General features: G+C 44.3%; 1 protein-coding gene across 5 annotated transcripts in view; it reads left to right on the top strand.

The window, feature by feature from the left end:
• LOC106570725 (NHS-like protein 3) overlaps positions 1 to 16,045 on the top strand; it is a 113,570-nt gene that overhangs the window by 86,051 nt on the left and 11,474 nt on the right. For all 5 annotated transcript variants that reach the window (XM_045695062.2, XM_045695064.2, XM_045695063.2 and 2 more), the window contains 3 exons: positions 11,658 to 11,816; positions 13,029 to 13,072; positions 13,196 to 13,325. In XM_045695062.2, the coding sequence (XP_045551018.2) occupies positions 11,658 to 11,816; positions 13,029 to 13,072; positions 13,196 to 13,325 (333 nt within the window). The remainder of the gene's footprint in view (positions 1 to 11,657; positions 11,817 to 13,028; positions 13,073 to 13,195; positions 13,326 to 16,045) is intronic.

Genomic DNA, 16,045 nt, shown 5'->3' with positions numbered 1-16,045 from the left:
AAACACGGTCTCTTTTTGTGTTTTCTTGAGTAAAGCAGCTCCAAAATGCAGGTGTTTCAGCCCAGCTCAGTACTTTCTGTGGTGGAGGGGCAGCCAGAGGAATATACAGGTGTTTCAGCCCAGCTCAGTGCTTTCTGTGGTGGAGGGCCAGCCAGAGGAATATACAGGTGTTTCAGCCCAGCTCAGTGCTTTCTGTGGTGGAGGGGCAGCCAGAGAAATATACAGGTGTTTCAGCCCAGCTCAGTGCTTCCTGTGGTGGAGGGGCAGCCAGAGGAATATACAGGTGTTTGAGCCCAGCTCAGTGCTTCCTGTGGTGGAGGGGCAGCCAGAGGAATATACAGGTGTTTCAGCCCAGCTCAGTACTTTCTGTGGTGGCGGGGCCAGCCAGAGGAATATACAGGTGTTTCAGCCCAGCTCAGTGCTTTCTGTGGTGGCGGGGCAGCCAGAGGAATATACAGGTGTTTCAGCCCAGCTCAGTGCTTTCTGTGGTGGCAGGGCAGCCAGCATAACATACAGAATGTAGGAAGTGATCATTTTCTCAAGTTGCGCCGTGATTGGCTCAGTGTTCTTTCACTGAATGGCACACATATACGCAATCCAAGTCTCAATTGTCTCAAAGCTTAAAAAAAAATCCTTCTGTAACCTTGTTACCTCCCCTTCATCTACACTGATTGAAGTGGATTTAACAAGTGACATCAATAAGGGATCATACTTGGATTCACCTGGTCAGTCTACGTCATGGAAACAGCAGGTGTTCCTAATGTTTAGTTCACTCAGTGTACATCAAATCAAATCTTATTTGTCACATGCGTTGAATACAGCAGGTGTAGAACTTACCGTGAAATGCTTACTTACAAGCCCTTAACCAACAGTGCAGTTCAAGAAATAGAGTTAAGAAAATATTGACTAAATAAACTAAAGTAAAAAATTAAAAGTAACACAAATAAATAACAATAACGAGGCTGTATACAGGGTGTTACGGTACAGAGTCAATGTGGAGGCTATATACAGGGTGTTACGGTACAGAGTCAATGTGGAGGCTATATACAGGGTGTTACGGTACAGAGTCAATGTGGAGGCTATATACAGGGTGTTACGGTACAGAGTCAATGTGGAGGCTATATACAGGGGGTACCGGTACAGAGTCAATGTGGAGGCTATATACAGGGGGTACCGGTACAGAGTCAATGTGGAGGCTATATACAGGGTGTTACGGTACAGAGTCAATGTGGAGGCTATATACAGGGGGTACCGGTACAGAGTCAATGTGGAGGCTATATACAGGGTATTACGGTACAGAGTCAATGTGGAGGCTATATACAGGGGGTACCGGTACTGAGTCAATGTGGAGGATATATACAGGGGGTACCGGTACCGAGTCAGTGTGGAGGCTATATACAGGGGGTACCGGTACCGAGTCAATGTGGAGGCTATATACAGGGGGTACCGGTACCGAGTCAATGTGGAGGCTATATACAGGGGGTACCGGTACCGAGTCAATGTGGAGGCTATATACAGGGGGTACCGGTACTGAGTCAATGTGGAGGCTATATACAGGGGGTACCGGTATTGAGTCAATGTGGAGGCTATATACAGGGGGTACCGGTACAGAGTCAATGTGGAGGCTATATACAGGGGGTACCAGTACCGAGTCAGTGTGGAGGCTATATACAGGGGGTACCGGTACCGAGTCTGTGTGGAGGCTATATACAGGGGGTACCGGTACCGAGTCAGTGTGGAGGATATATACAGGGGGTACCGGTACCGAGTCAGTGTGGAGGCTATATACAGGGGGTACCGGTACTGAGACAGTGTGCGGGGGTACAGGTTAGAGGTAATTTGTACATGTAGTTAGGGGTAAAGTAACTATGCATAGATAATAAACAGCGAGTAGCAGCAGTGTAAAAACAAAGGGGGTGTCAATGTATACAGTTCGGTTGGCCATTTGATTAGTTGTTCAGCAGTCTTATGGCTTATGGCTTATGGCTTGGGGATAGAAGCTGTTAAAACATCTTTGGGATCAGTGTCCCTTCCACGGGACGGTTGAGCTAACGTAGGCTAACGCGATTAGCATGAGGTTGTAAGTAACAAGAATATTTCCCAGGACATAGACATATCTGATATAGGCAGAAAGCTTAAATTCTTGTTAATCTAACTGCACTGTCCAATTTAGAGTAGCTATTACAGTGAAATAATACCATGCTATTGTTTGAGGAGAGTGCACAATTTTCAACATGAAAAGTTATCAATAAACATATTAAACACATTTGGGCAGCCTTGACACAGAATTTTGAACAGAAATGCAATGGTTCATTGGATCAGTCTAAAACTTTGCACATACACTGCTGCCATCTAGTGGCCAAACTCTATATTGTACCTGGGCTGGAATAATACATTATGACCTTTCTCTTGCATTTCAAAGATGATGGTACAAAAAACCCCACAAAATAACACTTGTTTTTTTCTTTGTATTATCTTTTACTAGATCTATTGTGTTATATTCTCCTACATTCCTTTCATATTTCCACAAACTTCAAAGTGTTTCCTTTCAAATGGTACCAAGAATATGCATATCCTTGCTTCAGGGCCTGAGCTACAGGCAGTTAGATTTGGGTATGTCATTGTAGGATAAAATTAAGATCCTTTTGGACCAAGACTTGGCACTCCTGTACCCCTTGCAGTGCTGTAGCAGTGAGAACAGTCAATGACTTGGGTGACTGGAGTCTGACAATTTTTTGGGCCTTCCTCTGACACCACCTAGTATATATGGAGTGGCAGGTAGCCTAGTGGTTAGAGCGTTGGACTAGTAACCAGCAGGTAGCCTAGTGGTTAGAGCGTTGGACTAGTAACCAGCAGGTAGCCTAGTGGTTAGAGCGTTGGACTAGTAACCAGCAGGTAGCCTAGTGGTTAGTGTTGGACTAGTAACTGAAAGGTTGCAAGATTGAATCCCTGAGCTGACAAGGTAAAAATCTGTTGTTCTGCCCCTGAACAAGGCAGTTAGCCCTCTGTTATTGAAAATAAGACTGACTTAAATAAAGGTTAAAAAATATACAGTGCATTCAGACCCCTTCCCTTTTCCCACATTTTGTATGTTACAGCCTTATTCTAAATTGATTAAATAAAAACATTTTTGCACAATGATTCAAAATAAAAAAAAACAGAAATACCTTATTTACATAAGTATTCAGACCCTTTGCTATGAGAATTTGAGCTCAGGTGCATCCTGTTTCCATTGATCATCCTTGAGATGTTTCTACAACTTGATCAAAAAATCAAATCAAATCAAATTGTATTTGTCACATACACATAGTTAGCAGGTGTTAATGCGAGTGTAGCGAAATGCTTGTGCTTCTAGTTCTGACCATGCAGTAATATCTAACAAGTAATCTACCAATTCTACAACAACTACCTTGTACACACAAGTGTAAAGGAATGAATACGAATATGTACATAAAAAAATATATGAATGAGTGATGGCCGAACGGCATAGGCAAGATGCAGTGGATGGTATAGAGTACAGTATATACATATGAGATGAGTATTGTAGGGTATGAAAACATATAAAGCAGCATTGTTTAAGGTGGCTAGTGATACATTACATCAGGATGGCAAGATGCAGTAGATGGTATAGAGTACAGTATATACGAGATGAGTAATGTAGGGTATGAAAACATTATATAAAGTGGCATTGTTTAAAGTGGCTAGTGATACATCTAATTACATCAAGATGGCAAGGTGCAGTAGATGGTATGGCGTACAGTATATACATATTAGATGAATAATGTAGGTTATGTAAACATTATCTCATATAAATAATATAAAGTGGCAAGGGATAAATTGATTACATCAATTTTCCCATTATTAAAGTGGCTTGAGTTGAGTCAGTATGTTGGCAGCAGCCAATCAATGTTAGTGATGGCTGTTTAACAGTCTGATGGCCTTGAAATAGAAGCTGTTTTTCAGTCTCTCGGTTCCAGCTTTGATGCACCTGTACTGACCTCGCCTTCTGGATGTTAGCGGGGTGAACAGGCAGTGGCTCGGGTGGTTGCTGTCCTTGATGATCTTTTTGGCCTTCCTGTGATTGGATTCCACCTGTGGTAAATTCAATTGATTGCACATGATTTGGAAAGGCACACACCTGTCTCTATAAGGTCCCACAGTTGACAGTGCATGTCAGAGCAAAAACCAAGCCATGAGGTTGAAGGAATTGTCTGTAGAGCTCTGAGACAGGATTGTGTTGGGGCACAGATCTGGGGAAGGGGACCAACAACAACAAAAAATTCTGTAGCATTGAAGGTCCCCAAGAACATAGTGACCTACATCATTCTTAAATGGAAGAAGTTTGAAACCACCAAGACTCTCCTAAAGCTGGCCGCCTGGCAAAACTGAACAACCGGGGGAGAAAGGCCTTGGTCGGGAAGGTGACCAAGAACCTGATGGTCAGTCTGACAGAGCTCCAGAGTTCCTCTGTGGAGATGGGAGAACATTCGAGAAGGCCAACCATCTAGGCAGCACTCCACCAATCAGGCCTTTATGGTAGAGTGGCCAGATAGAAGCCACTCCTCACTAAAAGGCACATGACAGCCCGTTTGGACTTTGACAAAAGGCACCTAAAGGACTCTGAGATTTTGAGAAACAAGATTGTCTGGTCTGATGAAACCAAGATTGAACTCTTTGGCCTGAACGCCAAGAGTCATGTCTGTAGGAAACCTGGCACCATCCCTACGGTGAAGCATGGTGGTGGCAGCATCATGCTCTGGGGATGTTTTCAGTGGTAGGGACTGGGAGACTAGTCAGGATTGAGGGAAAGATGAACAGAGCAAAGTACAGAGAGATCCACTCAACATGTACAGATTGCACTCAACATGTACTGCACTGACACAAATGACAGATGGTTGGTTGAAAAAAATTGATAATAAGATTGTGGAAGCAGTACTCTTAGATTTCTGTGCAGCCTTTGATATTATTGACCATAAACTGTTGTTGAAAAAACGCATGTGTTATGGCTTTTCAACTTCTGCCATATCGTAGATTCAGAGCTATCTATCTTATAGAACTCAGAGGGTTTTCTTTAACCTGTTGGGTCTAGGGGGCAGCATTTGCACGTCTGGATAAAAAAAATGTACCCGATTTAATCTGGTTACTAATCCTACCCAGTAACTAGAATATGCATATACTTATTATATATGGATAGAAAACACTCTAAAGTTTCCAAAACTGTTTGAATGGTGTCTGTGAGTATAACAGAACTCATTTGGCAGGCAAAACCCTGAGACATTTTCTGACAGGAAGTGGATACCTGATGTGTTGTATTGACTTTAAACCTATCCCATTGAAAAACACAGGGGTTTAGGAATATTTTGGCACTTCCTATTGCTTCCACTAGATGTCACCAGCCTTTACAAAGTGTTTTGAGTCTTCTGGAGGGAGATCTGACCGAACAAGAGCCATGGAACGGTGATGTCCCATTAGACACCTGGCGCGCTAGTTCATGTTGGGTACCCTCGTTCCAATACGTTATAAAAGAGTATGCATTCGTCCACCTTGAATATTATTCATGTTCTGGTTAAAAAAGGCCCTAATGATTTATGCTATACAACGTTTGACATGTTTGAACGAACGGAAATATATTTTTTCCCCTCGTTCATGACGAGAAGTCCGGCTGGCTTACATCATGTGCTAACGAGACGGAGATTTTTGGACATAAATGATGAGCTTTTTTGAACAAAACTACATTCGTTATGGACCTGTGATACCTGGAAGTGACATCTGATGAAGAGAATCAAAGGTAATGGATTATTTACATAGTATTTTCGATTTTAGATCTCCCCAACATGACGTCTAGTCTGTATCGCAACGCGTATTTTTCTGGGCGCAGTGCTCAGATTATTGCAAAGTGTGATTTCCCAGTAAGGTTATTTTTAAATCTGGCAAGTTGATTGCGTTCAAGAGATGTAAATCTATAATTCTTTAAATGACAATATAATATTTTACCAATGTTTTCTAATTTTAATTATTTAATTTCTGACGCTGACTTGACTGCCGGTTATTGGAGGGAAACGATTTCCTCAACATCAATGCCATAGTAAAACGCTGTTTTTGTATATAAATATGAACTTGATAGAACTAAAAATGCATGCATTGTCTAACATAATGTCCTAGGAGTGTCATCTGATGGAGATTGTAAAAGGTTAGTGCATCATTTTAGCTGGTTTTATGGTTTTGGTGACCCTGTCTTTGACTTGACAAAACATTACACACAACTCTTGTAAATGTACTGTCCTAACATACTCTAAATTTATGCTTTCGCCGTAAAACCTTTTTGAAATCGTAAAACGTGGTTAGATTAAGGAGATGTTTATCTTTCAAATGGTGTAACATAGTTGTATTTTTGAAAAATTTGAATTTTGACATTTATTTGGATTCAAATTTGCCGCTCTTGAAATGCACCTGCTGTTGATGGAGTGCACCACGGGTGGCACGCTAGCGTCCCACCTAGCCCCAAGAGGTTAATGGATGCTTCTCTAATGTTAAAGATGTAAAATCTGGTGTACCGCAGGGCAGCTCTCTAGGTCCTCTACTCTTTTCTATTTTTACCAATGACCTGCCACTGGCATTAAACCAAGCTTGTGTGTCCATGTATGTTGATGATTCAACCATATGCACATCAGCAACCACAGCCAATGAAGTCACTGAAACCCTTAACAAAGAGTTGCACTCTGTTTTGGAATGGGTGGTCAGTAATAAACTGGTCCTGAACATCTCTAAAACTAAGAGCATTGTATTGGGTACAAATCATTCCCTAAGTTCTAGACCTCAGCTGAATCTGGTAATGACTGGTGTGGCTGTTGAACAAGTTGAGGAGACTAAATTACTTGGCGTTACCTTAGATTGTAAACTGTCATGGTCAAAACAAATAGATTCAATGGTTGTAAAGATGGGGAGAGGTCTGTCCGTTATAAAGAGAAGCTCTGCTTTCTTGACACCACACTCCACAAAGTCCTGCAGGCTCTAGTTTGATCTTCTCTTGAATAATGTCCAGTCATGTGGTCCAGTGCTGCAAAGACAGAGCTAGTTAAGCTGCAGCTGGCCCAGAACAGAGCATCACGTCTTGCTCTTCATTGTAATCAGAGGGCTAATATTAATACTATGCAAGCCAGTCTCTCTTGGCTAAGAGTTAAGGAGAGACTGATGGCATCACTTCTTCTTTTTATAAGAAACATTAATGTTTTGAAAATCCCAAATTGTTTGCATAGTCAGCTTACACACAGCTCTGAGACACACACTTTTCACACCAGACATGCCACCAGGGGTCGTTTCACAGTCCCCAAATCCAGATCAAATTCAAGAAAACGTACAGTATTATATAGAGCCAATATTTAATGGAACTCCGTTTCATCTTATATTGCTGAAATAAACAGCAAACCTGGTTTAAAAAAAACAGATAAAGCAACACCTGGCGGCACAACGCCTCTCCCCTATTGGACCTAGATAGTTTGTGTGTATGGATTGATATGTAGGCTACATGTGCCTTTTTAAAAATGTATGTAGTTCTGTCCTTGAGCTGTTCTTGTCTATTAATATTCTGTATTATGTCATTCTGTATTATGTTTCATGTTTTGTGTGGAACCCCAGGAAGAGTAGCTACTACTTTTGCAACAGCTAATGGGGATCCTAATAAAATACCAAAAATACCAAATACCAAATCCTTGATGAAAACCTGCTCCAGAGTCCTCAGGACCTCAGACTGGGGTGAAGGTTCACCTTTCAACAGAACAACGAACCTAAGCACACAGCCAAGATAACGCAAGAGTGGCTTCTGGTCAAGCCTCTGAATGTTCTTGAGTGGCCCAGCAAGAGCCCAGACATGAACCCGATCGAACATCTCTGGAGACCTGAAAATAGCTGTGCAGCGACACTCAACATCCAAACTGACAGAGCTTGAGAGGATCTGCAGAGAAGAATGGGAGAAACTCCCCCAAATACAGGTGTGCCACACTTGTAGTCTCATACACAAGAAGACTTGAAACTGTAATCGCTGCCAAACGTGCTTCAACAAAGTACTGAGTAAAGGGTCTAAACACTTGTAAATGTGATATTTCAGTTTGACATTTTTTATATATTAAAAACCAGTTCCTGCTTTGTCATTATGGGGGATTGTGTTTTTAGAATAAGGCTGTAAAGTAACAAAATGTGGGAAAAGTCAAGGGGTCTGAAAACTTTCCTAATGCACTGTACCTATTATACTTCGAGTAGCAGAAGAAAACAGAACAGAGCAGTATAGAACAAAATGACTCTAACCTCTCTGTTTCCTCACCACTCTAACCTCTCTGTCTCCTCACTACTCTAACCTCTCTGTCTCCTCACTACTCTAACCTCTCTGTCTCCTCACCACTCTAACCTCTCTGTCTCCTCACTACTCTAACCTCTCTGTCTCCTCACTACTCTAACCTCTCTGTCTCGTCACTACTCTAACCTCTCTGTCTCCTCACTACTCTAACCTCTCTGTCTCCTCACTACTCTAACCTCTCTGTCTCCTCACTACTCTAACCTCTCTGTCTCCTCACTACTCTAACCTCTCTGTCTCGTCACTACTCTAACCTCTCTGTCTCGTCACTACTCTAACCTCTCTGTCTCCTCAATACTCTAACCTCTCTGTCTCCTTAATACTCTAACCTCTCTGTCTCCTCAATACTCTAACCTCTCTGTCTCCTCACTACTCTAACCTCTCTGTCTCCTCAATACTCTAACCTCTCTGTCTCCTCACTACTCTAACCTCTCTGTCTCGTCACTACTCTAACCTCTCTGTCTCCTCACTACTCTAACCTCTCTGTCTCCTCAATACTCTAACCTCTCTGTCTCCTCAATACTCTAACCTCTCTGTCTCCTCAATACTCTAACCTCTCTGTCTCCTCACTACTCTAACCTCTCTGTCTCCTCAATACTCTAACCTCTCTGTCTCCTCACTACTCTAACCTCTCTGTCTCGTCACTACTCTAACCTCTCTGTCTCCTCACCACTCTAACCTCTCTGTCTCCTCAATACTCTAACCTCTCTGTCTCCTCAATACTCTAACCTCTCTGTCTCCTCAATACTCTAACCTCTCCGTTTCCTCACCACTCTAACCTCTCTGTCTCCTCACTACTCTAACCTCTCTGTCTCCTCACTACTCTAACCTCTCTGTCTCGTCACTACTCTAACCTCTCTGTCTCCTCACTACTCTAACCTCTCTGTCTCCTCACTACTCTAACCTCTCTGTCTCCTCAATACTCTAACCTCTCTGTCTCCTCAATACTCTAATCTCTCTGTCTCCTCAATACTCTAACCTCTCTGTCTCCTCAATACTCTAACCTCTCTGTCTCCTCAATACTCTAACCTCTCTGTCTCCTCAATACTCTAACCTCTTTGTCTCCTTAATACTCTAACCTCTCTGTCTCCTCAATACTCTAACCTCTCTGTCTCCTCACCACTCTAACCTCTCTGTCTCCTTAATACTCTAACCTCTCTGTCTCCTCAATACTCTAACCTCTCTGTCTCCTCACCACTCTAACCTCTCTGTCTCCTCAGTACTCTAACCTCTCTGTCTCCTCACTACTCTAACCTCTCTGTCTCCTCAATACTCTAACCTCTCTGTCTCCTCAATACTCTAACCTCTCTGTCTCCTTAATACTCTAACCTCTCTGTCTCCTCAATACTCTAACCTCTCTGTCTCCTCAATACTCTAACCTCTCTGTCTCCTCACCACTCTAACCTCTCTGTCTCCTTAATACTCTAACCTCTCTGTCTCCTCAGTACTCTAACCTCTCTGTCTCCTCACCACTCTAACCTCTCTGTCTCCTCAATACTCTAGCCTCTCTGTCTCCTCAATACTCTAACCTCTCTGTCTCCTTAATACTCTAGCCTCTCTGTCTCCTCAATAGTCTAACCTCTCTGTCTCCTCACTACTCTAACCTCTCTGTCTCCTCAATACTCTAACCTCTCTGTCTCGTCACTACTCTAACCTCTCTGTCTCGTCACTACTCTAACCTCTCTGTCTCCTCAATACTCTAACCTCTCTGTCTCCTCACTACTCTAACCTCTGTCTCCTCAATACTCTAACCTCTCTGTCTCCTCACTACTCTAACCTCTCTGTCTCCTCACTACTCTAACCTCTCTGTCTCCTCACTACTCTTACCTCTCTGTCTCCTCAATACTCTAACCTCTCTGTCTCCTCACCACTCTAACCTCTGTCTCCTCACTACTCTAACCTCTCTGTCTCCTCAATACTCTAACCTCTCTGTTGAGTTCCCTGGCCACTTAGGAAGGCAGCAGCATGTTTATCTTGGAACCATACCAGGGCTACGTCCCAAATGACATCCCATTCCCTATGCAGTGCACTACTTTTGTCCAGGGCTCTATGGGTTCTAGTGCACTTTATAGAGAATAGGGTGCAGTTTGTGATGCCTCACCCATATGGACTATCTAGGCTGAGAAAACACTTGGGATTTAACAATCTGGGGTTAGCCCTCCGGGGTGGCGAAGGCGGGACGTCTGCCTAGCAGACTGTCACACACAAACACACACACACACCGCACACAAGTTCACTTGGCAGCTTGAGCCCCAAACAGAGCACTGAGTGTGTGGTGAGAGGCTAATGATACACACATACCAAGAGAGACTGGTGATGGAACAGAGATACTGGTAGTGGAACAGAGAGACTGGTAGTGGAACAGAGAGACTGGTGATGGATCAGAGAGACTGGTGATGGAACAGAGAGACTGGTGGTGGAACAGAGAGACTGGTAGTGGAACAGAGAGACTGGTGATGGAACAGAGAGACTGGTGATGGAACAGAGAGACTGGTGGTGGAACAGAGAGACTGGTGGTGGAACAGAGAGACTGGTGGTGGAACAGAGAGACTGGTGATGGAACAGAGAGACTGGTGGTGGAACAGAGAGACTGGTGATGGAACAGAGAGACTGGTGGTGGAACAGAGAGACTGGTGGTGGAACAGAGAGACTGGTGATGGAACAGAGAGACTGGTGATGGAACAGAGAGACTGGTGGTGGAACAGAGAGACTGGTGGTGGAACAGAGAGACTGGTGGTGGAACAGAGAGACTGGTGGTGGAACAGTGGGATTCTCATTCTCATACCTGGAGAGAGAGAGAGAGAGAGAGAGAGAGAGAGAGAGAGAGAGAGAGAGAGAGAGAGAGAGAGAGAGAGAGAGAGAGAGAGAGGGGCTAAAGGGTCAGGAAAGGTGAAAGGAGCAGAAGGACAGACAGCAGGAGGTAATCTTGAATTGGATGGAAGACCAGAAAGGGGAGCCAGTGTACTCTGATTAAGGGGCAGGATGTTCTAGGGCTGTAATGCCTTCATTAGTACCAAACACAATGTTGCCAGGTACTGGAATACATTCTAAAGCCCCTGGTGCCAGTCACTAAGCAGCTACCCCAGTGTGTAGGGTGTCCTGTCCTGTAAGTTAAGCACACTACCAAAACCTCTACCAAGCGGTTTTGATCCCATCTGATCCTCAGTCACAACCCTTTATCATGTCGGCATTCTACCACATCTCCGAGGTACTGGTTTCATCCTGGAATAAAGCGTTTGGAGTTTCACCTTTATTTAACTCCCTCCCTCCCTCTTTCCCTCCCTCTTTCCCTCCCTCCCTCCCTCTCTAGCTGGTCCTAAGTGTCAGGATGAACAGAAGAGGTTGACAGTTCACTACACAGCCTCGTCACACTACCAGGAGAATGTGTTCATCGAGGGCAGTCGCCCTCAGTACCTAGAGGACCTGCACACTGAGGCACGGGAGGGGTTAAAGATACTACAACAACAAGGTAGTGACACTACACACTACACAGAACACACTACACAGAACACACTACACAGAACACACTACACAGAACACACCACACAGAACACACTACACAGAACACACCACACAGAACACACCACACAGAACACACTACACAGAACACACTACACAGAACACACCACACAGAACACACTACACAGAACACACCACACAGAACACACTACACAGAACACACCACACAGAACACACTACACAGAACACACCACACAGAACACACTACACAGAACACACCACACAGAACACACTACACAGAACACACTACACAGAACACACTACACAGAACACACCACACAGAACACACTACACAGAACACACCACACAGAACACACTACACAGAACACACTACACAGAACACACCACACAGAACACACTACACAGAACACACCACACAGAACACACTACACAGAACACACTACACAGAACACACCACACAGAACACACCACACAGAACACACTACACAGAACACACCACACAGAACACACCACACAGAACACACTACACAGAACACACCACACAGAACACACTACACAGAACACACCACACAGAACACACTACACAGAACACACCACACAGAACACACTACACAGAACACACTACACAGAACACACTACACAGAACACAGAACACACTACACAGAACACACTACACAGAACACACTACACAGAACACACTACACAGAACACACTACACAGAACACACTACACAGAACACACCACACACTACACAGAACACACTACACAGAACACACTACACAGAACACACCACACAGAACACAGAACACAGAACACACTACACAGAACACAGAACACACTACACAGAACACAATACACAGAACACAGAACACACTACACAGAACACACTACACAGAACACACTACACAGAACACACTACACAGAACACAGAACACACTACTCAGAACACACTACTCAGAACACACTACACAGAACACACTACACAGAACACAGAACACACTACACAGAACACACTACTCAGAACCCACTACTCAGAACCCACTACACAGAACCCACTACTCAGAACACACTACACAGAACACACTACACAGAACTCTACACCCTGCATGATGCACTCTCAATAGACCCTAATGGAAGAAGTGGTGTTTAGATCTCAGAGCTGTAGGGAATATCTGAAAAACCTTCTTTGTCTCTCCTACAGAACACAACAAAGGAGTGGACTTTCAGTATGACCATAGTGATGCAGTAAGTAGTCACGTAATTTCAAACCATACGGCTGATACTGGTCAACCGAGAACTAGGAGCAAGGAGCAGACAACTTCTGCAGTGATTGAATACTTTGTCCTTAAAAACCCCATTCCTCTCCAGGCGGAGCAAGATGTCAGCACCAACCACAGGGATGGATCTCAGGAGTCAGGAAATACCGCCGGGAATTCTGTTACCACAGTGACCTCTGCTGGATTGGCTGTGTCCACGAGACCTGTGCTCACACGTCAAGGTAGGTGTGTGTGTGTGTGTGTGTGAGGGGGGGGGAGAATTCATAATCATGTCCCATTCATCATATTTTAATGAAAGCTAATCATAGATCATGCCTTGGACCTAGTATATTTTGGTCATTTGTCCAATATTTCTCATACATTCCTCATTCTCAGCAGCACGTGTCTCTGTCTACTGGGTGTCTACTGGGTCTCTACTGGGTATACTGGGTCTCTACTGGGTCTCTACTGGGTCTCTACTGTCTCTACTGGGTCATTACTGGGTATACTGGGTCTCTACTGGGTCTCTACTGTCTCTACTGGGTCATTACTGGGTATACTGGGTCTCTACTGGGTCTCTACTGGGTATATTGGGTCTCTACTGGGTATACTGGGTATACTGGGACTCTACTGGGTCTCTACTGGGTCTCTACTGGGTATACTGGGCCTCTACTGGGTCTCTACTGGGTATACTGGGACTCTACTGGGTCTCTACTGGGTAAACTGGGTCCCTACTGTCTCTACTGGGTATACTGGGAATCTACTGGGTCTCTACTGGGTATACTGGGTCCCTACTGTCTCTACTGGGACTCTACTGGGTATACTGGGTCTCTACTGGGTCTCTACTGGGTCTCTACTGGGTCTCTACTGGGTATACTGGGTATACTGGGTCTCTACTGGGTCTCTACTGGGTATAATGGGTCTCTACTGGGTATGCTAGGACTCTACTGGGTCTCTGCTGGGTCTCTACTGTGTATACTGGGTCTCTACTGGGTATAATGGGTCTCTACTGGGTCTCTACTGGGTCTCTACTGGGTATACTGGGACTCTACTGGGTATACTGGGTCTCTACTGTCTCTACTGGGTCTCTACTGGGACTCTACTGGGTATACTGGGTCTCTACTGTCTCTACTGGGTGTACTGGGTCTCTACTGGGTGTACTGGGTATACTGGGTCTCTACTGGGTATGCTGGGACTCTACTGGGTATACTGGGTATACTGGGTATACTGGGTCTCTGCTGGGTCTCTACTGGGTATACTGGGTCTCTACTGGGTATACTGGGACTCTACTGGGTATACTGGGTCTCTACTGGGTATACTGGGTATTCTGGGACTCTACTGGGTATACACTGTCTCTACTGGGTATACTGGGTATACTGGGACGCTACTGGGTCTCTACTGGGTCTCTACTGGCTATACTGGGTCTCTACTGGGTATACTGGGTCTCTACTGGGTCTCTACTGTCTCTACTGGGTATACTGGGTCTCTACTGGGTATACTGGGTCTCTACTGGGTCTCTACTGTCTCTACTGGGTATACTGGGTCTCTACTGGGTATACTGGGTATACTGGGTATACTGGGTCTCTACTGTCTCTACTAGGTATACCACCCTACAGCCAGCAGCATACCACCCTGCATCCCACTGCTGGCTTGCTTCTGAAGCTAAGCAGGGTTGGTCCTGGTCAGTCCCTGGATGGGAGATCAGATGCTGCTGGAAGTGGTGTTGGAGGGCCAGTAGGAGGCACTCTTTCCTCTAGTCTAAAAAAATATCCCAATACCCCAGGACACTGCCCTGTGTAGGGTGCTGTCTTTCGGATGGGATGTTAAACAGGTGTCCTGACTCTCTGAGGTTATTAAAGATCCCATTGCACTTATCGTAAGAGTAGGGGTGTTAACCCCGGTGTCCTGGCTAAATTCCCAATCTGGCCCTCATACCATCACGGTCACCTAATCATCCCCAGCTTACAATTGGCTCATTCATCCCCCCTCCTATCCCCTGAAACTATTCCCCCAGGTTGTTGCTGTAAATGAGAATGTGTTCTCAGTCTATTTACTGTCTCTACTGGAACTTTACTGTCTACTAGGTCTCTCTGGGTCTTTACTGTCTCTACTGGGTCTCTACACACACAGCTGTAGTTTGTTACAGATAAGCATGCCATTCTCTGCTCTGAATCCCATAATACTCACTGATTCCCTCTCACTGAATCTCATTGTAATTCAGTCAGACAGACCCTCTGATTTCCTAAACCATTCCAACATGTTTCTGTCCCTCTTTGAAATCATTCATCTTTCTCCTAACAACATTCCAATAGTTCACTATTGACTCTGAATGTGATTCTTAATACTGTGTATGTAATGACAGACGCTCATCGCTGTTTTCAAATTTCCTTTCATAATACCTTCCTCTCTCCTTGCATCCCTTCAAATAAAATTGTATTTAAGGGACAGATCGAAATGTACTGGAGGGGGGCTGGTCCAACTCAAGGTGTCATAACAAAATGACCCCCCCTCCCTCCCCCTCCCATACACAAATAATATTTTCACAGGAACATCCTCCCCTCTCATAGAGTGAACTCAAAACAATGTTTACGACCAGAAATAACAATAACTGTAGCGACCCTGTATTTATAAACATGAATATAGACTTTTCCACTTCAGCATGCTTTTTTGTGGTACAGTCGATGCCTCGCAGGGCTACGGGACAGATGGTTTTGGGGGTTCACCGATCACCACAGACTAGCTCACTCAGTGGTGCTGTACATTGTCGGCAGCCTGCTCTGATCGTAATACAGTAGTGTAGTAGTGTAGTAGTAGTAGTAGTTGTAGGGTAACGAAACAGACAGTGATCAAATACTTATGTCATGCAATAAAATGCTAATTAATTACTTAAAAATCATACAATGTGATTTTCTGGATTCTTGTTTTAGATTCCGTCTCTCACAGTTGAAGTGTACCTATATAT

This window comes from Salmo salar, chromosome 14 (genome assembly GCF_965601325.2).
Source record: "Salmo salar chromosome 14, fSalSal1, whole genome shotgun sequence".
In the NCBI taxonomy this organism is placed as follows: Eukaryota; Metazoa; Chordata; class Actinopteri; order Salmoniformes; family Salmonidae; genus Salmo; species Salmo salar.
This window is presented reverse-complemented; position numbering and strand designations above follow the sequence as displayed.